We start from the raw sequence: 26,244 nt of genomic DNA, 5'->3' as shown, positions 1-26,244 counted from the left end.
TGATAGGCATCACATATTCAGTCAAGACATAGTATAAATCGTATTTTACCTTTGAAAATTTATTAAAGGAAACATGGGGAAGCCATGTTTGAATGGGTCTGATGTAGCTGATATCTAGAAAGTTTTTTAGCTATAATTTACAGGGGCTATGCTTAAATTTGTCAGTAGAGTATATGCTAGATTGTCAGCCAGTTCAAGCACAGTTGATCCACATCCAGCCTCAGCCAACACTACCACAAACCCAGAACAGGCGTCTCTTACAAGTCACACAGACCCAGATGAAATACAGGCAGCCTCAGCCAGAATGGGCACTGCCAGAGATGTTCAGCCGCCATCAGATACAAGCAGCTCAGATGCTAACGGGACAGTTGCTGCTCCACCAAATGACCCAGCAGATTACTTTATTCGGAGGAGTTTTTGCGCAGAGGACCATTCAAACAGGGACCGGACTTTTCTAGGAGAGGTGTTCATTCAGGCTTATTACAGAGACATACTGTTTAAAGGAGAGAGGATTGTGTCATGCACCTGATTGTCAGAACCTAGGGGTACCAGAAGCTCAAAACAAGAGCCATTAGCAACAGCAAAGAAAAGCTGTTTTGGTTTGTCAGAGAAGACTTGGCAAATTTTTTATGGTTGCAACCCACATACTCAGCTCTGCTGCTCATCTCACAAATGCATGTTTCTTACAAATGTGGTACCATTTAAAAGGGAAATTATCATGCTTTTCAGTTGTACAAGGTTTAAGGAAGGATTGTTAAATCAAAGAAATGAGCTACCAAACACAAATTTCCTTAATTTTTGATCCTATTTTATATACTATTTTTCTATAGCAATGTTTCAGATGATACTGTGAAAATGACAATGTGAAAGAGGCTTTACAGAGCTTTCTAGCAAGTTTCTGTCCCGGTGTGACTTGACTGTTTTTGTTCACTTTCACCTCCTCAACGCTCTCCTGGTGCAGTTTTCTGTTGCAGCAAGCAGCTGCTTTCAGCCAAAACAAGAGAAGAATTGTAACTACTGGATGTGTAAACTTTGAAGAAATCTAACGAACCACGGGGTAACAGACAAGTAATGTGGTCACAAATTGGGCAAATAATATTACACATAAAATAGTTTCTTCTGATCTGCACCTACCAACGTTGTTTTTTAAACGTTGTTGTTGGAAGAGACCACAAGATGGCGCCATAAACACACACGACCCGAACATCATTTTCGTCCCGCCCACACTGCGCTGAACACCGGCTTCCTTTTTCCTCACAATAACAACAGCTGGTTGTAGCAGCTTAAAGATGGCCGCCGCAACCATGGCGGGGCTGGACGCCCACAGGATGGAGGAAAAGAAGTTCGAGTACTTCTCCTCCATCAACTCCATGGCAAAGAAAATAATGCAGGAGAGGGAGAAAATTAAAGCCAAGCACGGCTCGTCCTGGGAGAGAATGACGCCGGAAGAGCAGGACAGCGCCATCGACAACGGGATGATGGATCCCCAAATCCGAGCCCGATACGCTATGCACAGAGTTGACCGTGAAGAAGTGGTCTGTTACCCTAAACTGCTCATTCAGACGGGTCAAAAGATAGTTCGCTTCGGGGAAGAGGTACTTAAACCACATTTGGATATATATTAAATAGCTTTGTGTGTATTTTTAGAGGTCAGAATAGCCAGTGTTGTCATGGTTGCTAATTAGCCACGTAACCGTTGAAGTATGTCGGTTAACGTCACAGTGGCTACCTGATACGTAGATGTTGGACTTACAACAGTCTCCTATTTGCTAAACATGAATAATTTGGTGAATACATGTTCTCCGAGAAAATATGAAGTTTTTGTTTGGTTGCTATTTTTTATAAAATGTTTAAACATGTATAAAAAGGCTATGTGACTTTGTCTTAAATGTAGTAGGGATGGGCCAGAAATGTCATCAAGTTTAAAGGCTCCTCCTGAGTGAAAGTTGAAGAAATCAGATGGTTAATTGTGGTTTTAAACTATACATGACAAACACTTGCCCAACAGTGGATCACTTAACAAATCTGAGGTAGAAAAAAGAAATATGACAAAATCAGTCTCTTTTCCTCAACAAAATAAATATCTTAATAATAAAATTAAGTGCCAATTAAATCAAACATTTATCGAACATTTGTTAAGTTGTTATTGAGGAAAATTATATCGCAGTAATAATCAATGTTGTGTTATTGCCCAGCCCTTGTATAAACTACATTGCTTTAGTTAAGAAAAGCTCCTTGTGTCTGTTGAAACTGTAACTTGTCTGTGTGGGGGTTTTTGTTTTAAGGATATTTCCTGGCAAGATGAGCATTCTGCCCCTTTCTCATGGGAAACAAAGGTAAAAATAATCCGGTTAAGTGTAAGTCTGATTGACTTTTTCAATAACTGATCGTGTAGACAAACCTAAATTTATACAACCTTTTATTTTTTTATTTAATATAATGTGCAATTACATAATCAACATTCACATGTTGTGTTGAGCTCAATTGAGTTGTGAGATATTGTTAACAGATATTGAAACTTTGCTCTGATCTTTCAGAGCCAGTTGGACTTCAGCTTGACCTCTAGCTCTGCAGACCTGGGGATCTCAGCCTCGCAGGCGGACTCAAAGGCTGTGAAGGTTCCTCATTCCAACCAGCTTGGCAAGAGTACACCAGGAGCCAAGGTGTCATAAAGAGTTTACTGTTGTTGTTGTTTTAGTTAGCATATTTTGGTTGGAAAGGAAAGAAGCACTTAAGTCATCACATGTTACTGGAGATGTAGTTTATTACTTGACTTGGTTTTATGTAGTCTACATACAACACAAGAGTAGGGTGTAATCAATTGCAGTTAAGCAATCACACTTTGGACTGATATTGGAAAAGCAATTTTGAGCCTTTGAGTTGGACAGTAACCTAAATTATAGTGAGTACATATGGTTCACTGCTTAGTATCACACACTAAAACTGAAAAGTACCAGTGTAGTTGTTAAGATGTTCTCAGTGGTTTACTTTATAATAAAAACATTTAGAGTAACATGTCAGGTTACAGAGGATGCTTTAAATAAACAATCCTTTCAACACTCTTATGATTATCATGGGTGGATGTGGCACATTTAAGTGTGAGGATGCGGTTATGTCATTTCTCAATTCCACGTGAATGTGGCTAACCATCAGACAACATAAAAATGTGGTTTATGTTTGGTTAACACAGTGTTTGTCCCATGACAACAATCTGCTAGATCTATAAATACAGCATTGTTGGCTTGTTTGAATGGTACCTATCCCCAGTAGGATTAACCTTTACCTTAACTTCAGATTTTTAAGAAGAAATTCTTACATAAAATTGATACTGGGACTCTTACAGGAGAGACCAAGCAACTGTACATTTCATGAATACATCCCCTAATCTTGGGAGAGTTTATATTAAAAATGTTATTCTGTGATTGTGAAGGTGACTGTCAGCGAGGGACGGAGGCCAGAGGAAGAGTCATCTTTCTGGAAGATCAGTGCTGAGAGGTCCAGGCTCGAAGGAGAGCAGGCCAACTTCCAGTCCATAACCCCCAGCCAGATCAAATCCCTCGAGAAAGGAGAGAAATCCCTCCCCTCTTACCTCCGACAGGTAAGCCCAGCATTTCCCAGTATCTGGGGGCATTTTCCATTTGAGGAACAGCTAGCTCAAGTAACAGCTAACATTTTTCTTCGTATATTTTGGCACAAGCATTGCATTTTTATGGTCTGTTTCGTTTCCAACAAACAACAGCTTGAAAGCAAATTCCCACCCAAACACTTGTCTTAGTGAGCGGTGTATCCTGAAATAGAATCTAGCCTGACGCTGAGATAACTGGCATCTGTGAGGCCTCCACAAGTGTCTGCGAAGCAGATGGTGAATGCACCCAGTTTGCAGTTTTAAGAAAAGCAACAATGATGACTAGATTGTTTCTGAACGGACATTTGTTGTTGCTGTGATTTGGACTTGTACAGCCCCATCTACAGAACTCGCCATGCTCATACAAGAAGCCTGAAGCAATTGTCAGCAAAAATGCAACCTCTTTTTGTGACAATCAGTTTCCTGACAGTACCAGGTTATCTTAAACATGTATAATATGAAAAAAAATCCTTTACAATTTAATCTAAATATTATTTTTCTACAGGAGCCCCCTGTTACTTCAATCCCCTCCAAGGAGCCTGAGGCAGCAGACCACCACCCTCCAGCTCATACCAAGTCCACCAAGCACCGAGCACCAAAACCTCCTGCTCCCCAACCCCCTGCCGCTGTCGCTTTTAGCGCAACGCCAGCTTCCATCTCCATTTCGCCAAACCCAGTCCCACCTGTCAGCGTGTCCTCGTCGATTGCAGGATGGGAGCGATCTCAGAGCACCCTGCCGTCGGTCAGCAACACCCTGAATGAAGTGTTCTCCTCCAGCCCCATGTCCAAGCCCTCCAACCACCCCACCAGTGTGGAGAGAGAGAAAGGGGAAGAAGGTTCACCCACTAACTCCACTTTTGCCCAGGTGAGTTCTGAAACCGGTATAGTTTTAAGAGTTACAGGAGCACAGTTTTCAAATAAAACTTTTGCTTTGGGTATTGTGAAGTGCAGCAGTGAAGCCCAAATCACATTTATTTGAGTCTACAGAGGAAATAAAAGTTGACACTTGTTGTGACATCAGGATGTTGCCAGAAATCCAACATGCTTTAAAATCAGGTTTAGTGTATTTGTTTATCCCAATATTTATAGGCCCACAATAGCAACGGTTCTCGATCAAGCTCTAGTTCGGTTCACTTGGTCCAATAAAGGGAGGGAAAAAAAGTGTTGCCGTTCAGTTTTGGTCTGTTTCTTGTTCACACTAAATTAATACAAACTAACTAAGAGCTGCAAATATTAGCTGAAGGACTGACAGGTAACAGGGTTTGGTGATTGTCATACTGTATCATCAGTGCTACATGGACCCATGTGGGCAAGTCATGCAGCGCTTTACTATATCTTGTACTGTTATAATAAGAGTGATGGTTATTATGGGCCCGCTACATTTCCCTCATTTGTTATTGAGTTACTGTCAAAACATTTGGAGTAGGACACCTCTTCTCCTTCTCACTCTCTTTCTGATTTAGGAAAGTCCCAGCACTCGCGTTCTACAGCCATACATGTTACCATGATTACCAAATAATAAATCACTAATACTGATTTTTTTACGTTTGCTTTTATGCCACAAATGAACCGCACCACAGTCCAACTGGAGCCAAACCAACCTCTTGAGTCGGTTGTTTAGTCTGCACCAGAGTTTGAATCACAGCTTTCTCACCAGCGTAAACAAACCACACCAAGCAGGTTAGGTGTAAAAGCATTATAACAAGACAAGTGGAAAACCTGACAAAAGGCCTTCGTACATGAGGGGAAATAAATGCAATTAAAAGAGAGATTCCATCAACTTCAAGGCTGTAGGTAGGAGGACAGCAAATACAGAAGTGAGAATAAAGGTGTAATAAATAATAGAAATTCAGCCAATACTGATACAGTAAGTAAAAATTAGTAATTTAATTAATCTAATATCAGTCTTTTGATGTATGACCAATGTATACCAGTTGTTTCTAATAGCCAGTCTTAATGTACTGAAATGTGTCTCAAGCTTTTAATATTGTGTAACACAGTTTCTCTGTCTCTACCTCTTTCCCCCTTGTTAACACCCCTCAGTACAACACAAGCAGCAACATCCTGAAGACTGGATTCGACTTCTTAGACAACTGGTAAACCAGAGCAGAGACCACCAGAGTCACCGCTCTGAATGAATCATTCTCATCATCACTCTGAAGAAGGACCACACTGCCATGACTACAGACATCCACGTTTAGATTTAACAAACCACCAGTCTTTAAAATGACTAAATTATGTTCTTGTAATTATCTTCTGTGTGTCTCCTATCTCAGCGCCTTTGTGGTGCCGTTTTTCCCCTCTAGAAAAGCTCCCTTTTGCTCTCTGACTAGGGTTGAGTCTCTTAGATTTCTTGCCAAACCTGCCAGTAGGGATTGAACCTCTCAGATTATGTGTGCTCTCCCTGACTGTGCATTCACACTGCGATCAGCTTGGTTGAAAGGTTACACAATTCTGACTGAGTTTGGAACTGCATCGATGATCCCAAGTACACTTAGTCACTGCATGTAACAACAGATAGGTGTCAGACATCACAAAAGCTAAATGCAACTGAAACATTTGAGAAATGAAAACGGTGTGAATGTGTTAAATAGTTAGCTAGCTAAACTGTAACAAAAATGCTGAAGTGCAGAGGTTTAAAACGGAATAAACAAATAAAATTACATAAGCGCTAACCATGGCTGCAACTGCTCCTTAAGGATAGTTGTTTCATCTTTTTTTGTACCCTGTAGTCTTTCAAATTAAGATTTATATATAAATGGGGATGTTTAAATGCCTGTTACAATGTGCTAACCCATTTTACACTTGTTAATACGAGCTGTGGTACATTAAAACGCATTCTGGCAGGGGGATATAGTGGTGTTTTTATTGCCCAATCCCAATAAAAATTTCCGTTGTGGCTGCATTTTTCTCATACAAGTTTAACTATTTGCACATTAGCCAAATATCTAGTAACCTGATCACGTTGCTTGTAGTGTGAATGCACGATAATGGTGTGACTTGGCTGCCTTCATGTGTAACTTTTTACACAGTAGCCTAGCAAGCAAGGAATTGTTTTGTGCCGTAAGCATGTCAAATTGTCATCTGTGCAAAACACTGTTCTGTTTTTTATGTTTGATTTTATGTTATGAAGATTTTGCTCTCTTGTGCTTTTATTTATACATACTTCTATATTCCTATAAATCTTAAGAGTTTTAGTTTAGAGTTAAAGTAGTGCTCAGTACTGCAGTCTTGGCTCACATAGTGCAATTACTACAAACAATGTTCTCACTGGTTATGGAATTCCTGGAATATCATTGGATTTTACCATTGCATCACTTTACAGGAGTGTAGCAGAATATATTTTCCAACTTTCACACATTCATTGAATTAGTTGGTGTTTTGAAGCAAGTGGCTTTAAAAAAAAAAGTCATGGAAGTGCTCAATCGTAGGCCAGATGTCCTGTATGGATTTCCTCACCACCTCACCTTCCCAACTGTCACCTTTGACCTCAAACTAGTGCTGAGCAAAGTTAGTGTGCATTTATAATGAAAATGAGACGCACTCGCAACGTTGTGTTTTAGGTAAACAAGGCAGGCATGTAGTGATTTGTACCACTTGTGTCATAGATCTAAAATCCAGTTTACACAAACAGAGTACTATTTTACTGAATTTTGTATTTATCTGCTGATTGTATCTTATGCTATACATATATATTGCACTCATGCATTTTAAGTGACAGATTGAAAGAAAGTAAATACATAAAAGTCAAACCTGTCTTTTGTCTTTTTCTGTTTAACCAAAGGTTTTTGGACACAAACCCAGAGTACTGTTTCCATGCTTTCCCTGTCTCCTTTTTTTTCTTGATCGCACACACCCATTATATTTTCCGAATTCAATGAAGGCCACATTAAAACAGTCTGCTGACCTTCTCCTTGGAGGGAAAGGAGGTCACTACAAGAGTGTCTGTTATGGTTACAAATGCAACATCACTCGATGATGGATTTGATTTGATTTATGAGGAAAAACTGAAGTCAAAATTTGTACTGTTAAGTTTTTGCTTCAGAGTGATCAAGGTTTTTTTTTTTCCCTTGTTTGACATCAAGAGTGTTTGCATTCTTGTTGACCTCCCTGCCTCTCAGCTCCATGACATCAATTCTTCCAGCTGTAATTTCCACCAGATCCAAAATGCCTGTTAGGAAAGGAGGAGCGAAGGATGTCCGGTGCTCAGAGGAAACTCTGTGCTGTTCAGTTAACACATTGGCCCAGTTTAGAATCACCAGACCTTGTTCTGCCTCGGGCGCTAAGCAGCCACTCCACAGTATATATTTAGCATTACTGTGTTTCATACAGGGCTGGTGAACCTGAGTTACACCAACGTATGAAGCAAATGGTTGTGTTTTCTTGAAAATCTGATGTGGTATAAAAACATAACCCTTTTTATGCTAAGCTAACTGGCTGCTGGTGGTAATTTACCACACAGACATCTCAGCATGAAATATAAGTGTATAATACAAAATGCTAAACTTTTAACATACATTTTTAAGGCAGCAGGACAAGTGTTTTAAGAGTACTCTGCTGATTTAGCATTGCACTCCTAAAAATAGTATTCCATGGATTCTCCTGGTGTCTACATTACCCACAATGCAACTCAACACCTAACGGTTTGTTCGGCGATTCAGTTGTGATATGCTTGTAGGTGCTATGTTGTGTCAAACTGTTAGCCTCAAGCAGAGATAGCAATTTATCAGACTTCAGGCAGCTCTCTAGACCCACTAAAGACTTCATGCAACTTTTAGTACATCTGCAGAAGTACTCCCAGACGTTGATGTGTAAAATCAGTGGGGACACCTTTCGGTTTGTTCGGTGCTTCATTGTGATATTTTTGTAGTTTATATGGTTGTAAGATCCTTCACATCAGAACAAAATATCCATAAACAGGTCAAATTTCAATATGTCTTTTAGCTGTGTTGGTTTTTAAGGCTCTGTATGTTTGTGTTCATTATCCCTCGCTGAACTGAGGCACCTCTGTCCTGTCCAGCCGCCTCCCTGCAGCACCACCCAACATCTCCAGACTCTGAATGGCTGCCTTGTGTCATCTTTTTTTGCAACAAATGTTGTAGTTTGGGTAAATAAAAATCATTGCACTGTATTGAACTCACAGCGGAAACAGAAAAAGGTCTCTTATTGTGTAGTAGTGCGTTACCTTATGTCTACCAGTCTAATAAGGAAGTCTGATAGTAGTAAATTTGATTGCGTCATCCACATGTTTTTGTACTGATGGGATACCCCATGGGAAGTGAGCATATTATTGGGAAAACTGCAGTTCAGTCCTATTATATGTTTGATTACACAAATGCAGACCCCTGTTCATTTCATTTCTACTCTTGATTGGTAGCAGTACTAAAGAATTATGTTGTGCATTTGAGAGGGCGCTTTTAAATGGAATGTTTCTCACACATCGAATAAACAGTTACAACAGTTGATTTAGGGCTGTAACATAAAATTATTTACAATACACTCATCATTAAATAGCTTGGTTAATAAATGTTTGAAACTGTGAAATAACGATTGCAAATCCATAAATCCCAAGCTGACCTCTTCACATTGGGTTTACTGTTTGATGCACAGTAACAAAAATACTGATTGTAACATCATATAAGTCAAAGAAAAGCAGGAAATTGTCACATTGAAGAGGCTGGAACTAATTTCTGGTATTTTGTTGACAGTGGGAACTCAGCAAGAGTCACCAAGGTCAAAACCAGGATTAACATTTTTTTCAGGGGGGTCACACATATTTTTCCACACCCTTGTGTGAATCCAGACTAAAGTCTGGAAAACGTTTGGAGTTTTGGAAGCCATCGTGTACTGGAACAGCTGTGTGTAAAGTGCAACCGTCCTGCAGACTTTAACACGTCTGTCTGTCTTTGCTGAAAGCTCACAGTCCCAGTCGCTGCCGGAGCTCCTCCCAGTCTCCAGATCCCAGAACTCTGCCTCGGTCCCTTTCCTTGGAAACTCTGCTGGATTCTTGTGGCATTTTAACTGGCATGCCTCCTGTTAAAGCCACACACACACACACACACACACACACACACACAAGGTATTTCTCTTTTCTTTTTATGTCATCATTTCCCCTGAATAGATTCACAACCCCATATTTCACTTAACCACTGATGTCTTTTATTGCACTAGAAAAGTTTGGCAAGCAGGCCTGATATTTAGCCAAATTAATAAAAGGGCTGCGTGTGTGTGTGTGTATGTGAGTTTATAACCACAGTATACTCATGTATACAGGCATGCAGTGTTTTCTATTTGCAGCAGAATTCAATGAGATAAACAAGGTTGAAACAACATACACTATTTCCAAGAATGGACGTTCGTGCTTAACGTTTAATTCAACACAGACAAGAATTCCTACAAAGGAGATTGAGTTACAACAGCGAGCTCGCATGTCAACAGATGCATCTCCATGACAACTGAGCAAACTCCATCAGCTGATGAAAGCTCCAGAAAAACACAGTGAGTGGATCTTGAGTGTGGATTGTTTTGTGGAACTATACATCAATGTTTTTATAGATGTTTCACTGACAGTATCATGCATTTTTGTTTACACTGCTGGTTGCCTGAATGTGGGTGACAACCTTGTGTCTCCAGATAAGATTTAAAATGCTGTCAAAAAGAAAAACATGTATCTCCAAATTTGGTGAACTGAAGGATGAAGTGTTACATCATGGGTTGACAAAATAATTTGAAATTAAAACATTGGATTGGCTGAGAAAGCTGAGAACAGGGCTGCTTTTCTTAGCTTGTGACATTCTGGAGATATATGGTTTTCTTTGGACAGAGAGGCATTATCACAAGGCTTAGAACGAGTCTGTTTCCACAGGACGGAGACTTGTGATGTTGTCCCCCCCTATGTAAAACTGCAGAGTTCACACAGAGAGTGGAAACGGGAGATGGAAGCAAAAACAAAGAGCTTTCCTGTTGTTTGGCAAGAAAGGCGAGAAGTCCTGAACAAGGCAGAGAGAGGAGTGACGGCAGGCAGACCACTGGGATGTGATTTATGTATTAAAAAAACACCTTTCAGCAAGGGTCTGGGTGTGTGTGGGAGGGTGTAACCGGCTCCCATTCACATTTCTAATGATCTCTAGAGTGAAAGAAAGAGAAGGGAGAGACAGATAGTGGAGAGAGAGAGAGAGAGAGAGAGAGAGAGAGAGAGCAACTCAGAGGTGCAGAGGGAGTTTTGCTGCTGAAGTAAAAGTAGAGTTATTAGGAAGCAGAAAATGGGACCGGCTGCCACCTCGCTCGCTCTCCTGTGTTTATGTTCTCTGGGTCTGTGTGTTCCTACAGGGACGGCTGATGCTACACCAACACAGGTCAGGACTGTATGTATATTTTTATAACTGAAACATGGACTCAATTAACTGAAAATAGTTCTAAGGGATGTTGCTGGCACTGTTGTTTGCCTGGGTAAAGCACTGTATCCATTCACAATGTTTGCGTGTTTTTACTGTACGTGTGAGGGAGGGAGTAAAGTTTGCTAAATATTATGCTGAGATTGCTAAAGTGCAAATAACTCTGCTTAAGGAAGATACAGTGTCATGTGAATGTTGTTTGTTAGTAAGTGATGACATCATGGGCGGATGACATACACGAGACATGATAAGGATAATAATGCCACAACCGCAGTGGTGAGAAAAGTAATTATCATGATACACCCAGAGGAGCAGGTCTGCCTGGCAAGTTTTTCCTCCACCAAGACGTAATGTGTGTGTCAGACTTCAAAACGAAACACCAATCGCCCTCTTGGCAGTCCACAAGCCACTTTGGGAACATGTTGATACATGTGATTATAAGGGTATTGCAGATACTGATACTGAATGATACTGATGCTTTCAACTGTGGGTTTCAAGCTAGTATTGATGGATAAATAATTTGGTTGACAATGCTAAAAGGTAAATACAAGCTATGGTGCATACAGTACCCACACAGATTGCTGAAGACAAAGACACAACGTGCTAAACATTTCTTTTCATTGTGCTCCTCGTGAGAGAAGAGTAAAATGTCAGGCAAGAAACAAAAAATTCTACAAAACAGACATAAGACTGGTTATTTAAGAAAAATTTTATTACAAATGGAATACAAATGAGTTGAACTCCCTCTTGTTTTATGATTATGACATTGTTGGAAAAGGAGCCAAATGATTTGACTATTTCTTTTTTCTACTGTAAGAAAATTGGAATTTTGAAATCAGGTCAAGGCATGTGCAGGGAGGTGCTTTTGATTGGTTTGGTCTACTTGGAGCAAAGACGCTAACAGAACTTAACTGTAGCAGAAACAGCGTCTGAGAAAAGTTGACATTGTGATTTCACTGTGATTTCTGTGTCAGGCATCCCTGTTAGAGGTGAAGAAAGGAAGAGGAGATGTCCCTGATATTCTTCCAGAGCCTGAACCAGAGCCAACCAGCCCAGTGTCAGACTTTGAAAACTCATACAACTATGTCTGTGAGTCTCCACTTACATTTCCAGTTCAGGTTTAAAGATTCATACAGAGAAACACTATGGCCATATCCCTGTTCTGTAAGGTAGCACAGTCTGTATTCTAATCTTTTCTATCAGTGTCCAGACTAGCCAGTATGGACCAGGCGATCCACAAGCTCAATGTTGGTCACTACACCCTGGATGTTAAAGTCAGCCAGTTGTTGGATCGCCTGTCAAGGATTGATGGTAAGGCAATCACTTTCTCCCACAAATCTACAGATGAAATCCACATTCTTACACTTTTTGAATCTATATTTCTAGTATTTCCACCAAATTCAGTCAGTTTCATTGTAAAATGGACAAATGAAGGATAAATGGGCACCACCTTAAAAAAGGTGAAAAATCAGCAGCGAGATGCATCGGTTTTCCAAATTTTGTTGAAATTTGTGTTAATATTGCACAGGATAAATGAAGTAAGATGAATGAAAACAAAACAATGGCTAAAAATGAAATAAAGGGATTGGGATTAACTACATCTGCTGTCCTCCATAGACTATTATTATAATTTAATCCCCCATAACAAGATGTAATGGTGCAATCAACTTGAGACAGGAGTTTCAATTGCACCTAGAGTGAAAAAAGGTTGAAAAGAACGAGGCCCTGTGTTGACTTTCACGTCTCCTTGTTTTTGTTGTTCCCCATTACTAACATGGCAGCTAAAGTCGGGGAGCTGGAAGACAGCATCCAGGAGGTCTACCAGCACAGTAAGGACAACCGCAAGGAGATTGGAAGACTGGAAGGTATAAATCTCTTTGCTGCACCCCATCTGCTGCCTAATTATCTTGATAAAAATGATGACAGAGACACATGGTTGAAAAGGGAGGCCTTCAATATCTATCTCAGGCATTGTATTTTCGTTTCAGTCCAAGACTGAAGGCATGTACGAGCAGGTGTAAAGGCATGAGGGACTGCGGGGTGTGGCACTCACCATGCCATATACATGTAAGCCTAAACGCTCCAGTCGGGCTAGTATTAAAGATAAAAAACACTTTTATGTCTTGTCACTTAACATCAACTAATTTATCATATTAAACAAATAATGTGTTCAGTTATCAGTCATTTCTTTACTTTGTATTTGATTTAAGTGGGGTTGCAAATGCTGTGTTACAGACAAGATATTTACAAGGAAATAATTATTTCTCTATTCATTTAATGGGAAATGTGTGAGTGTAAGCTAGAAAAAGCAAGACGATGGGTAAACCAAGCACATGATGCAACATGCAAGACTTTAAATATCAGTGTTCAGTATTACGCAATACAAAACGATCGTTGTAACAGAGGATCAGAACCAATCACCTTCAGGCAAAATCTGGGCCTCAGACCGACTTTATGTTTATATCAAAGACGTTTGTTGGAAAAACATGACACAGCTCTGTCAGCTTATAAAGATCTCTAGGAATGAAACAATGTATGAAGGAAACGTTTCCAGACACAGTTAGTATTGTAGTAGTATTTGTTCAAAATGAAATGAATTCATTCAAACTGATAAATACTAAACTGAGAATTTGTTCTTATGCCTGGTACCGAAACCACTTTTTTAAAGCTCCACTAATCAATAATTTTCTATTAACAATGGGTCAGATGGCTGTGTAATGTGAAAGTTTCTAAGAATTATAACCCAACTCTGTATTTCCCCTCGACTCTGGTGCGTTTTAGCATCTTTCAGCTCATTGTTTTGTTTTTAAGGCCCATAACTTTTCTGTTTTGGTTCAGGCTCTCATCATCCTTCAGTTTTTACTGAAAAAGTTCTAATTGTACGCTTCCTGCTGCACCAAACGCACCAAACGGTAGGCAAAGTTAGCAACTAGATGGTGAACATAGAAAAGCATTTAGCAGCTCAAGAGCCAGATATTTCCCTGAGGAGTTGGTGGAGACCCAAAACCACACTAAAAGGAGAGTGACTATTGGACTGCATATTAATGCTTTTTTATTAATTTAGCTCTGCGTCTGCTGTGTAAAATAAGTTTTCTTACCCTCACAGAAACAACCATGATGAGAATGTGTAAATGTTGTGTTTAGAGTTTGTTACTCTGTCCCCAAGTCGCCAAACAAAATCAGTTAATGCTGGTTTTATGATCAGATTAAATAACTTTTTTGTCTTTTTGATACTAAGGCTCTGTTTGAAACAGAAGGCTGTTGCCTCGCTACCGTAATAGACAGGTGTCTCAGAAGGCATAACTTTTGAGTGAAGGAAACTCTATGAACATTGGTTTTGAACAGCCTTTTAAGGCGCCATTTACGACAATGTGTGACATCAGCACGCCGTCTTGCTTCTCTTCCAGCTGTAGGTCACTAGCCTTACTGTCAGTTGGCTAGCTATTAAAAAGGCAAATGGCTAACAGAGGCCTCAGAAATCATACCAAACAATCTTGGTAGGTTAAGACAGTTCAGTGTTTAGTTCTAGCTAACTTTTCAAAAATCGAAGCGACGAAACTACTGAAAACTTTTAAATTTTTGTAGACAAATTTTGCCTTGTTTATCCGCCATCTTGTCCATTTTTCGTGAACTACCGCACACAGATTTATGGGTAATAGGCAGCGAGTCAGCATCGCTGCTGCCTTCATAACTGACCGTTATGGGGGCAGTTTGAAGGCATCTTACGAGACAGGAAAAGATCGTTTGATCCGTTTTGAACAGCGCTCAAAGCCTCGCTGCCCTGTTAGACACCTTCTGAGACACCATTTTTAGCCGTTTTGAACACAGATTAAGTAAAACATTTTCTAATTCTAAACATGTGATGAGCCATCTGTGTGTTTGTGTTTTTCTCTGCTTCTTAGGTTGCCAGAAGGGACACAGATTGGGATACAAGTGTTATCTTGTGTACAATAGCTATGAGGACTACGCCGGAGCTGCCAGAAAGTGCCTGGAACGCGGCGGCCGCATGGCGATGCCCCGCGACCGCAAGGAGCAGGAGGCCCTCGCTGACTACGTCAAGTCATTCTTCCACCCAGGGAACTGGCCCGTCTGGCTGGGCATCAACGACCTGCGATCTGAGGGCATGTACCTCTTTGATGACGGTACGCGGGTCTCATACTTCCAGTGGCGCAAACACTTCCTGTCCAGCCAGCCGGACGGAGGGAGGCGGGAGAACTGTGTGGCGATGTCGTCAGACGATGGCGACTGGTGGGACCACTACTGCGACCGGACCATGAACTATCTCTGCGAGTTTGATGACAGGGTGGCACTTTAAAACAAACTTTTTTAAAGCTAGCATTACTCTCTCACCACCTTACTACTACCTTAAACTTTGATCTCCACTTTTGATCACTGAAAATAGATCCATTATATATTTTCAAATTACTTATTTCCCCTTAAAAGACATTTTAAAAATGTCCCTGGATTGGTTGTATTCAAAAGAGAAGAAGTCCTCATAGAAAAGTGCATTTTATTGGAAAAATTCCAGTATAATTTTATTTGTATATGCAATTAGCGTAGCACTGACTTGTTAGTATCTTACAGGATAAAAACATTTGCTGCGAAAATATTTCATAGAATTGTAGGTTTTTAAGGTGAAACATGTCTAAAATGCGCACAAATTCATGTATTGCTATTTAAGTTCTGAAAGTACTGAATAAGACTTAACCAGATAAGTATTATAAATATTATAGAAATCATGTAGCTGCAGTGATATGAATGTAAACCAGAGAGGACTCTGGTTTACATCCGCTGTGATTTCACGCCTGGAATTCTAAATATTTGTTCAACGTTTCCAAAAAAAAAAAAAAAGGGAAAACATGAAAAGCTGGAGGCCCTTTCTTCAGAATCAGCACATACTAAACCTCTTGAAGATATAAATACAATGTGTATTTGGGCTTAGCAGGAATTATGGAGTGCTTCTCTGTTACTTACTGATCTTTTAAGATATTTTAACAAAGTCGGTACCCGAGTGTGACTGCCATGTTAAACTGCTGATTCGGAAAATATCTGGCCAGAACATTTTCGAGCTGTAGTCTCACACCTGAATCCCATCTCACCCCCCAAAATAACACACTGTCACTGTATTTAAATGTATCCTGAGTTAAGACACCTACAGTAGGTAAAACAAGAAAGTTGTACATAAAATGTTGAATGTAAATGTTTTTCAAAAATCTTTACTAAAGGTTGACATGATATACAGCACCATTTGCACTCCATGGGTAAAAGAGACATTCCAGTAGGGCTGGGTATTTGAAATGTTTTCTATACAGTGCAGATGTAGTATCTGAGTTACAAAAAGGCATAAAGGTTTGATGCCACACTCGTCAGAAAACCTTCAAACTGTGCACAGTTCATGACAAATTGTCTTATTTTATTTATAGATATGAAAAGATCAGATCTGTAGAACAGCAGCAAATATATATTTTTCCAGGTGTAAGCAAGTTTTAAGATTTAAATCTTAAGAGTGCAGTTTAATCTTAAATTGCATTAAAAGATGAAATTAGAAACAAAGGATGCAGCAGCATGGACTTTTCTTTCCTTCATCTTCTCACTGACCACCCACATAGAAAATAAGTTTCATGAAGTAGGAAGTGGTAACATCATGTTTCTGGGTTATCAAATTAGAAATGTTACCTCTCACGGCCGCCCATATCCGGAGATGCGTAATGTATCGTTAAATTAAAGCCTTTACGTTACAGATCTGGATAAATTTGCTAAGCCAATCTGTGTGCGTTAAACTTATATTCTTAATTATTAATATTATTGATTGTAATTGAATTACATTGTAATCCACTAGTACCACTCATTTATAAATGCACCAATCACAACACTGACACAACAAAGAAGATCAGATGTCTTTGCTTCACAGTTCTCAGTTACGCCTCTTCATGGTGTCATGAGTGTGAGACGTGACGTCATAAACGTGAGCCAAAGAAACGCTCTTCCTCTGTGGTGTCAGTGATGTGTTTCACACCACATGTGTATCTTCAAAAATATCTTTCACAGCTTTGCTGGGTCCACGGCCTGCAGGATGTCTTTCACAGTCGGCCTGTCCAGAGAGGTTTTAGACGGGTGAGACATGAGGACCTTCCCTGCTTCATCCAGCAAAAAGTCACCTCCCATCTGCACATTAAAGCACATCATTTTTTATAGTAGCAATAGGGATCGACAGATATGTTTTTCCCCGGGCCAATCCCGATTATTAGTAACCAGTTAGACCGATGACCGATCTGTGGAACCGATACATTTTCTGTAAAAAATCTTGGTGTCAAAATTTTGAATAACACAAACTCCAACACAAGATTAAAGTTAATTGTCATGTTTAATCTTTATAAATAGTAAATTAATTGATTTAGAGATCCATCCCAGAGATAGACTTGTTAACTATGAGTGATAAATCATAATAAACTATTAATTAATACTATTTATTGGTTCTGTTCTTTATCTATACTCTTATTGGTTTTTCATTATGAAATAATTGCCTTTAACAAAACATTTTAAAAAACAGTAATCAAATTTAATATTTTATAACTAGCTATTTTCAGAGCAGCAGCAAAAGTAAAGTTTACAGCAGCAAAGTAACAATATGAAATTATTATCTCCCTGGAAACAAATGGAACATCTGAAAAAGTAAACTATATTCCTGACATCAAAATACTGAGTGAAGTTTAGAAAGAAGACAGTCAGTTTCAGTCCTCCTCCTCTCTCTGCTGCTGTAGACAGGAGCTGGTTTCTCTCAACAAGCAGCTGAGTTTGCAAGGATTTGCAAAATTTTAAGGCACGTAGCATCTCAGCTGAACAGGCTACAGATGGAGAGGTTTAGCTTGTTTATAACTAACTATTGGCCAAACTAGCACATGTGCTTGTGTAAAACCAAAACACAGCTGTGGTGGATGAGACAGAGCAGATTAAAATAGTGCTGTACACGTTCCTGCTTGTTGTACTGATGCAGTATCAGCATTTTACTTGTACTGCTGGTTCTGCTGCACTTACTTCCAGTAACGGGCGTAGCTATGGTCAACCTGTGTAATCAACACTCCCCTAGCTCCGCTCCGCGTGTGTGTGCATGCAGAGCACTGCTGAGAGAGGAGGGGAGGTGGCTGCAGTGTGGTGGCTACTTCTGCACAATAGTCAGTGTTGTTAGGCTATTACTCATGACTTGTAACCAATCAGTTAGTACTGTGGGCGGGACACTGTACTCAACACTCTGTGGGCTCCAGCAGATGGAGAGAGGCGGCTGCATCAGAGCCAAAGGAGCACATTTTAATTAATTAATTATATCGGGTATCTGTTTTTAAAGTGAACGATGCAGATTATTGGAAAAATGCTGAATCTCGGCGCCGATAATCGCCTAATTAGCAATGAATCAAATGACTTAATGTCCCTTTTACATATGGAGAGGAGTGCTCTCACAGATCATTATTAGCAGACTCTGCAGCTGCACTGTTTGTTTTACAGCCTGAACACTTACTAAAGAAAAAATATATAAACATAAAATAGCAAAAAAGGCAAATGTCTTGGACTTGTTGAGTATATAAAGACTGTCAAGACTTTTCATTCAAGTAAATGACTTGTCTACAAGATACATTTTTAACTACGTCAACTACAACAACTTAACAAGTCAGACTGTCAAAGTCCAGAAGATTTATTTTCTAAATCAAAATAGGAAAATCTAATAGTGCTTTAAACTGTAACCAAGAACATCCTTTAGTTCTTTGTTTAGTTGTTAAAAACGTCTATCTACAAACAAGACATAATAGGACTGATAACTGCGCTATCAAAAAAAAGTTATTAGATAGAAAATATTTAAGTTTAAGAGGAAGTCTTTGTTTGCATTTGACTGCAGGGGTCTTGTTTGTCAAATCAGAATCAAGCAGGTGTGACCAACAGTCTTTTTTTCAATTTGGAAAGGCAGGATTACAATGCACAGCACAGAGAACAAGAAGCCCATAAAGGATTCAGCAGCTAATTAAAAAGAGTCCCCACGCAAGTGACCCTGCATTTCAGCACATTCTGTATTTCCTTGGTTTACTTGAGTGATTCAGGCAATTACATCAGCACCTCCTCAGTGTCATGTGGAAGTGTTTGCTGTGTCATTCATTTGTACCTGGTAGATATCTTCCAGCAGGCGATGGGGGACGTCGGGGAAATCTCTGTCCACAGCTCCGTACTCTGAGTACTGCAGTAAGCACCCGAACTTCATCACCTTGGCGTAGGACGAGCCGAGGCCAAAACTCCTGTAAATCTGTGTCAGAGAACAACGACATCGACTGTATCAGAAAAGTGAATTATTTCCTGCAGAAACACATTTGGGCAGTTTTATATAAATCAAAAGACACAAGAAAAAACAAAACATCCGCTTTGGATTCAGCAATAAAAAAGTATTTGCTGGTTGACCCAGTCAGGTTGTTCTCACACATCATGATTCATGATTGCTTCCGTGGCATGTGGAAAATTGTCTGTCTTCATATTTGGTTGATTGCCCTTGTTTCCATCTGACATCTGCTAACATCTGGTGGTTGACTTTTCAGAATGCTACAGCTGCTAAATCCTTTGGTTCCTTCAGCTTTTTTGTGCTGACTGATTCACAGCCATTTATCGTTTCCATAAATTACAGTTGCCTCACCGGCACTGAATATAAACATAAAGACAATATAATACACAGATTTAATCTACTAAACCAAATCCTAGTTTTTTAATCTGTGTTCCGACCAAAGGAACTATTGCCCGGAACTAGGACCCTTTGGAGGATCTCACTGCGTTTCCACCCAAGGGACCAGGGTCTAAATTTAGTTCTAGGGTCTTTGTTTTACCCCCCTCCCTGCTCGGGGCGTAGTATTTTCCGAAAGTACCGGTACTTTGGTGGGGTGGGGCTTGCCTTGCAGTGAATTTCTGCATGGGCAAGAAAAGGCTACTGGCTTTAAATTGAGCATGTCGGCTGTTTCTCTACGACAGCTCCTCTCTTTTCCACCGTTGTTTGCAAACCAATAAACCACAATCAACAGTCAAATAGCCACACAAGTCTCACTGATGTCCGCCAGAGATCAAACATCGGCATTAAAAGTGTTGCTCGGAAATAGCAGCCAGTGTGCAGCGGTGTGTTTACAGCGAAATACTGGGTCCGAAGTTGTTTTAAGTTTTCAGTCGGTCTGCTCTTCTCCAAAACAAGCGGAACAGATGATTACAGCAGGTAATAAAGCTCATTAAACATCACGCTACTCCGACGCTCAGGTGGACACAGACTTGAGTCTGGCCAGCTGATCTGCAGCTCTTGTTGGCTGGAAATGTTTTAATAACCTTTCAAACTGTCGAGATTTTATTTTTGTGTTTCTTTCTCTGTGCTGTCGTTATTGACATTATTATTGACCGAGTTATTTTAAGAACTTGATAGTTATTCATCCAGTGTGTTATTAAATTTGTAATGATCTTTATCGTGTCTCTTCATTATACTCCCACACAAAAAGCTGTTTTTAATGGTCAAGCATAGCCTATAGTTTTTCATTATATTCCAATCAAATCGGATGTCCATTTATACATTTTGGCCATTGGATAGTGGTTACTAAATAATGATGCCTGTGCAACGCTTTGTACGCAGTATAGGCCTACGTCAGCTGGTTAATTTGCCTAATCTTCGCAGGTCTTTAGACCATGGTGGAAAGCACACAACAATGGGCTGAAGGAACCTTTTAGTTCCTTGAAAAGAGATCCGGGGAAGTCCTTTTGGTCAAAACACAGCTTTAGAATCCCCTTAATGTCCTTATTACGTTATTCAAATTTACTGGGTTTCAATCAGTTGATTAGTGTGATAACACACATCCTGACCATTCTGTTTGGATCCAGCAGGATCTCGAATGTACATCTGGTCTGCTCCAGCCACAGCTGAGCTCCCTCCACACTGCCGAAAGAAACCACCAAGACCCGCACTGACCGAGCCTCCAGGACAGCCTACGGACAAACAAAATGAAAGAAAATCTAATATGAGCACTGATGAAAAGACACTCTAAGAATTCTCTTTTGCTTTTTAAGGATCATTATAATCACTTTTCCACATTTTTGTTCAACTGCCAGTAATTTATTTATATAAAAGTAAATGGGTGGTGGCTGCAAAGCTGAGTGAAGACAGTCACTTTGGAAAAAATGTTGAAAACCTTTGTAGCCAGAGCAGAGGAAAAAAAGATGTAGGAGTCCTTGGAATAGTTTTGGGAAATACGCTTCTTTGCAGAGAGTTAGATTATAAGATCAATATAGGGTTGCCACCCCCAATGTGGAAAAATAAGGGACACCTTTCCTGTGGCCCCATGCCTCGGGGACACAAATTAAGTGGATGGCCTGGGGGGAGTGTGAGACACTATTGACAAATGACCTGGTACACACAGAGACCACTATGGTGGATTTTCTTTACCGTCAAACTGATAATAATAACTCTTCTTGATGTAGGCATTAAAAAAAAGATCAACCTGCTCCAGAGTGATTATAAAATAATGGGGTTAGCTAACAACAATAACAATGGGGTTAGTTTAGTTTATAACAATTAGCTGATCTTTTGTTTTCATTTGTGCGTAAAATCCAGATCTAGAATCCAGAACTAACTAGTAACTATGGCTGTTAAATACATTTCATGGAGTAAAAAGTACAATATTTGCCCAACTGCCTCACAGTATGGCATTAAATAAATAAATAAATAAAAACAACGTATTAAAGCTCGTACAGGCTGATGGCCGTACTGTTCACACTAGACAACATGCCGTATTGTATGGGAGTCTTGAAATCGTTGTGGCGTTCACACTACCAGACTGATCAGTGACAGAGGGTCACACACTACACGAGCTGACAGCGGCTGTGTCACCCGACGCTGGTCTCCAAACCACGTTTTGTCAAGAAAACATGTGAAATGTGAAACGGGAAATGATGTGAACAGACAAAACAGCTGGTGTTTGTTATTATAAAGAGAGCAATTATAAAGACAGAATATGGTGAAAGAATGGATTAGCACACGCAGGTAGCAGGGATTGTCTGAGCTACAGAGAGAGCTGAGGGGAGTAAAAAGTGTCTTGCAGTGAAAAAGTAGCTGCCTGCTCTCATTGGCTGGATGTGGATGTCGAGTCGGCTGACTCTTCCAGATATTTGGCATGCTAGATATCTGGCAGACGTTGGCGATGTGGCAGGTATTCCACAGCGTTGGAGCGCAGTAGCTAAAAGCAGTTTCCCCACTCTTTTGTTGGTTACTTTAGGAACAGTTAAAATCCCAGCATCAGAGCACTCTGAGTAGAGGTACAAAGAAGTATGAAGCAGCATTGAACGGAAATACTAAAAGTAAAGTACCTAAAATGTGTGCCTAAGAGCAGTTCTTTAGTAAACGCACTTAGTTTCCACCACTGCAAGAAAACCAAAGTTTTACCATGTTGCCTAGATAATAGTTGCTAAGCTAATTATTATATATAATTGTTAGAAACCTGAAGATGTACCAGTCGTGACAAGTAGGTCGGACACCTCTGATTTCAGGTATTATGCATTAAAGAGATGCATATTGCTTTTGTTAATCAACACAAAATGCAGTTTTGCCGAGCGATGCGATTAATTACCATTAGATTGAAAGTAAACTGACCTGACTGGCCTCCAGCTCGGCCACATGGTCTCGTCACGGTAGTCATCCAAAATGTCTGATGAGAATCAGCAGCAGCTTCTGACCCTGACTGAGGTACTGACCCAGAGTCACACTCCTTTAAAGACACAACATAGAAACAGCCTCAGAAGCCACGACACAACAAAACTTGATTTAATGAAATTTAACTGTTGCATGGTAAATCTGATCTTCTTACTGATGAGCAACCACATTGTGGTTTTTAATTAACCATGGAACACATTCCCATGCAAAGATGGTTCATAAATAACACACAACAAACATCAACTAAAACTAGCTGATAGTGTGAACAGTTTTCTGTCAGCTGCTCCTGGTCTTCTGTTAGACAGAGGCTTTCTCATACTGATGAAGGAGGTAGGAATGAAAACATACAAGGTCAAGTTGTGACCAGCAGTGTGTGAACCTACTTTCCACTCCGTCCATCAGTGAACGGAGTATCAGGGCTCAGGCTGTCTACCATCTTTCCTCCTGACAGCTGTCCATCTGTTGTCTGCAGAGCTTGGTCCACACTCTCCAGGAATGAGTCCCATTCACTCTGCACACACAGACGCACATGACGGTTGAAACTAAATGAATCAAGCCAACCACTATACTACTGTATAGTTTTACAATTTAGTAACAAAAATAAATGTGTCCACATGGATTCCTGCAATAAAATGAGGTGGAATGGTAGTGGTCTATTTGTCGGGGTGTAGCATTAAAATATTTTATAATACTGACATACAGCGGTAAAACTGGTTTAAAGATAAATGAAATACAAAAAGCAATCAACCGACATATAATGTAAAAACAAGGATAAAACATATGTGATGGCTTTAATTATTTAGAAATAATTGATTATTTGGAAATGGTACACTGGTGTATAACAAAATGGCAAAAGCTAGACTAGATACAAGAGCACAAAGCAAGTGTTGATCAATTTTACCGCTGTATGTCAGTTTTATCAAATATTTTAATGCCACACTCCGACAAATAGACCACTACCACCTCGTTTTATTGCAGGAATCCATGTGGACCCATTTATTTTTGTTACTTAATTGTAAAACTATACAGATAGTATGTAGTAGAGAATTTGCATTCTAAGAATAGGCAGAATAGACAAGTGTGTTTTCTTATCCGTATCTATGCATCTGATTGTTTGCTGTGTGAAAACGCTTGAAATGAATTTTAATTATAATATACTAAATGAAAAACTAAATAAATTTCACACATACAGACCTCTAGCTGTAGAAGTTCCTCTACCTGCTCTCTCACTGCTGCATGGCTGGAAAACAAGCGTCAACATGAGCTTTCATTTCCATGAATAATTAATAAGACAGTGATCAACCACAGTAACCCTCTCCACTGCAGCGTGGAGAATACATCCGAAACCCAATAACAGGTATGATAATGAGGGTTCACCTAAGTGTACGTTTTGTTTTTGGAGGCTATTGGACACTGATGGTGCCAAGTTATACGAGTGCATGAAAAATGTCCTCCACTTAATTTAATTTTAGAAAACCTGTAGAAACCTGTAGTAAACACCTAAAAACCCCACCCATCAAAGACGTAGGTTTGCATATGGATGGAAGGGATGGTCATGGTGGGTATGTTAAACATCTGGATGTGTGTAATATACTCTACGACTGGGTGGAAGGACTATACTCAGTGATATATTTCACAGTGCGACATGTCCCTTCCAGTATTTTGGGGGGGACAGAATTGTCCCAACCAATATTGCTCACTCGTTTCACATTGTCTTTGGAGTGAAGTCATAAGATCATTAAGATGTGTCCTTCCAGAGGATACATCAAATTATTGTCAGAGATAAATGTCACTATTGCAGAACAATGGACATTGTTAAGAGAGAGTGTTGCAAGCCACAAAGAGCTGTTTCTAAGTGCCTCCCCCTGCATATTTTTTCCCTACTAATGTTGAGACAAAACTTGAAAATGTGTTTATTTTTTATTATCATCATTATTTTATGATTATATACCCATACTTACTGATAAGACTTCTGCCAAATGGCCTCTGCTTCACTCTTTGTCTTCACTCCAATGCTGCTCCACATTAACAAAACATTTAAATAAATTTTATTAAAATGATTTAAGCCAATAACACTGCCAAATGAATGTGTGATTCTGCAGGTGCTGAGAGCACCTCACCTTTTGTAGAAGTCCGTTCCAGCTGCGATCAGGCCGAATAAAGAGGTGATCTTATATGGGACAAAGTTCTCAAGGGACCCTGTATGAGAACAAAGGTCAGGTTATTGGTCAGGCTGAGTTGTGCAATTTAATTGTGTTGGCAATAAGCATGAGGGGCATTTCATTACACCATCATAATGCCAGAAGGGCCTTTTAATCCAGCAACTTGATCACACTGATCAACAACTCACCAGAAGCATGTGTTGTATAGACATAAAAAGGTTGTAGCCAACTTGTGGAATAGTCAAAATGAGACTTGTGAATTATAAATCATATTACATTGTAACCGCATTCACCATAACACCTAGCCTCATGAGAACGGTGAACAAAGTAATGTAGCTGCAGCTTTGATGTGTTTCAGATAGACATTTTATCATCGTATTATCGTAATGAAAACACAGACTTCCTTTAAATTCCCTGCATTTGTATGCTGTTTTGCTTATTGGGAAAAATATAGAGGGTTTAAAACAAAACTAAACATTAGATCCGGATTAATCTGATCGCCTTTCCAATTCGGCATTTTAATAATCTATTTAAGAACAATAATAAGAGTTATGCCTTTAATTATTAGTTCATGTGTTTTACAGTCTTCTCCCGTTCCAATACGTTAACGTTACGATTGGTAACTTACACACTATTAAAGCATACAATTAGGTACTAATTTTGTATGCCGAATAACTCATAAGATCAAAGCAATTCACTCCACATAATTTCTACATTAAACGTTATTTTCTACGTGGTGTTTGACGTTACTTGGTTGGCACGCAGGGAGTGCGTCCTTCTTCTATTTGTCCTACCTTCTTTTGCTTCCTGCTTGACTTTCTGCAGAATGCCTTTGCTCAAATTCACCAACTTAGTCAGAGCACTTGTTAAAGTCTCCTCTGATACAGAAACATCCTCTGCCATGATCAGCACCCCCTCACCTGCACCAACAACAACTGAAACTACCTTCTTCTTATAATTATTATTTTGGGGTTTTATTGGCGGTTGATGAACAACGAATCGGTGCATTATCGCCATCACCTGGTATGGAGTGTGGCTCAGCATGTCTAGTACTTTTATTTTTGATTAATTGATCGAGCTTTATTGATTGTAAATATAAAACTGGCGCCTCCAACAACAGATGCCCCAGCTACAGATGTACAATACTACTAATCCTTAGGGTAGACCAAGTATGGTTGTATGACTTTTTGCTTCACTCACTGAATTCTTTAGCTAAAGTTCTCAAATATTTATAAATCCTGTTCCCATCTATCTCTCTCCTGATGTAATTGGTGAGATAGAGTAGGCAAGTGTCAATGGAGTGGGATGTTCTGAAGCCTGATTGAAATGTACAGCATAAATCATTAGAGGAAAATC

General features: G+C 39.7%; 3 protein-coding genes and 1 long non-coding RNA gene across 5 annotated transcripts; 2 read left to right on the top strand and 2 right to left on the bottom strand.

The window, feature by feature from the left end:
• Window positions 1-791: 791 nt before the first annotated feature.
• Window positions 792-1,650, bottom strand: LOC123978316. Its single transcript, XR_006826916.1, has 2 exons — window positions 1,135-1,650; window positions 792-981 (listed from the first exon to the last, which is right to left on the bottom strand). It is a non-coding gene; the product is annotated as an uncharacterized LOC123978316 (long non-coding RNA).
• lg10h1orf198 (linkage group 10 C1orf198 homolog) lies at window positions 1,256-7,377 on the top strand. The gene is made up of 6 exons (XM_046061519.1): window positions 1,256-1,595; window positions 2,286-2,336; window positions 2,538-2,663; window positions 3,431-3,598; window positions 4,131-4,490; window positions 5,669-7,377. The coding sequence occupies exons 1-6, from the start codon at window positions 1,290-1,292 to the stop codon at window positions 5,723-5,725; spliced, it is 1,068 nt and encodes a 355-aa protein (XP_045917475.1). The 5' UTR covers window positions 1,256-1,289; the 3' UTR covers window positions 5,726-7,377.
• Window positions 7,378-10,782: 3,405 nt separating this feature from the next.
• clec11a (C-type lectin domain containing 11A) lies at window positions 10,783-16,572 on the top strand. 2 transcript variants are annotated; one of them, XM_046061521.1, is made up of 5 exons: window positions 10,783-10,989; window positions 11,994-12,108; window positions 12,223-12,330; window positions 12,801-12,884; window positions 14,922-16,572. In XM_046061521.1, the coding sequence occupies exons 1-5, from the start codon at window positions 10,888-10,890 to the stop codon at window positions 15,332-15,334; spliced, it is 822 nt and encodes a 273-aa protein (XP_045917477.1). In that variant the 5' UTR covers window positions 10,783-10,887; the 3' UTR covers window positions 15,335-16,572. The 2 variants fall into 2 exon arrangements, with proteins under 2 accessions (XP_045917477.1, XP_045917479.1); XM_046061523.1 differs by having other exon boundaries at window positions 10,795-10,980.
• selenol (selenoprotein L) lies at window positions 16,220-25,823 on the bottom strand. Its single transcript, XM_046061520.1, has 9 exons — window positions 25,683-25,823; window positions 24,847-24,925; window positions 24,688-24,741; window positions 23,921-23,966; window positions 23,110-23,237; window positions 22,667-22,781; window positions 20,884-21,006; window positions 19,169-19,306; window positions 16,220-17,184 (listed from the first exon to the last, which is right to left on the bottom strand). The coding sequence occupies exons 1-9, from the start codon at window positions 25,789-25,791 to the stop codon at window positions 17,062-17,064; spliced, it is 915 nt and encodes a 304-aa protein (XP_045917476.1). The 5' UTR covers window positions 25,792-25,823; the 3' UTR covers window positions 16,220-17,061.
• Between the last annotated feature and the right edge of the window lie 421 nt (window positions 25,824-26,244).

This window comes from Micropterus dolomieu, linkage group LG10 (assembly GCF_021292245.1).
Source record: "Micropterus dolomieu isolate WLL.071019.BEF.003 ecotype Adirondacks linkage group LG10, ASM2129224v1, whole genome shotgun sequence".
In the NCBI taxonomy this organism is placed as follows: domain Eukaryota; kingdom Metazoa; phylum Chordata; class Actinopteri; order Centrarchiformes; family Centrarchidae; genus Micropterus; species Micropterus dolomieu.
This window is presented reverse-complemented; position numbering and strand designations above follow the sequence as displayed.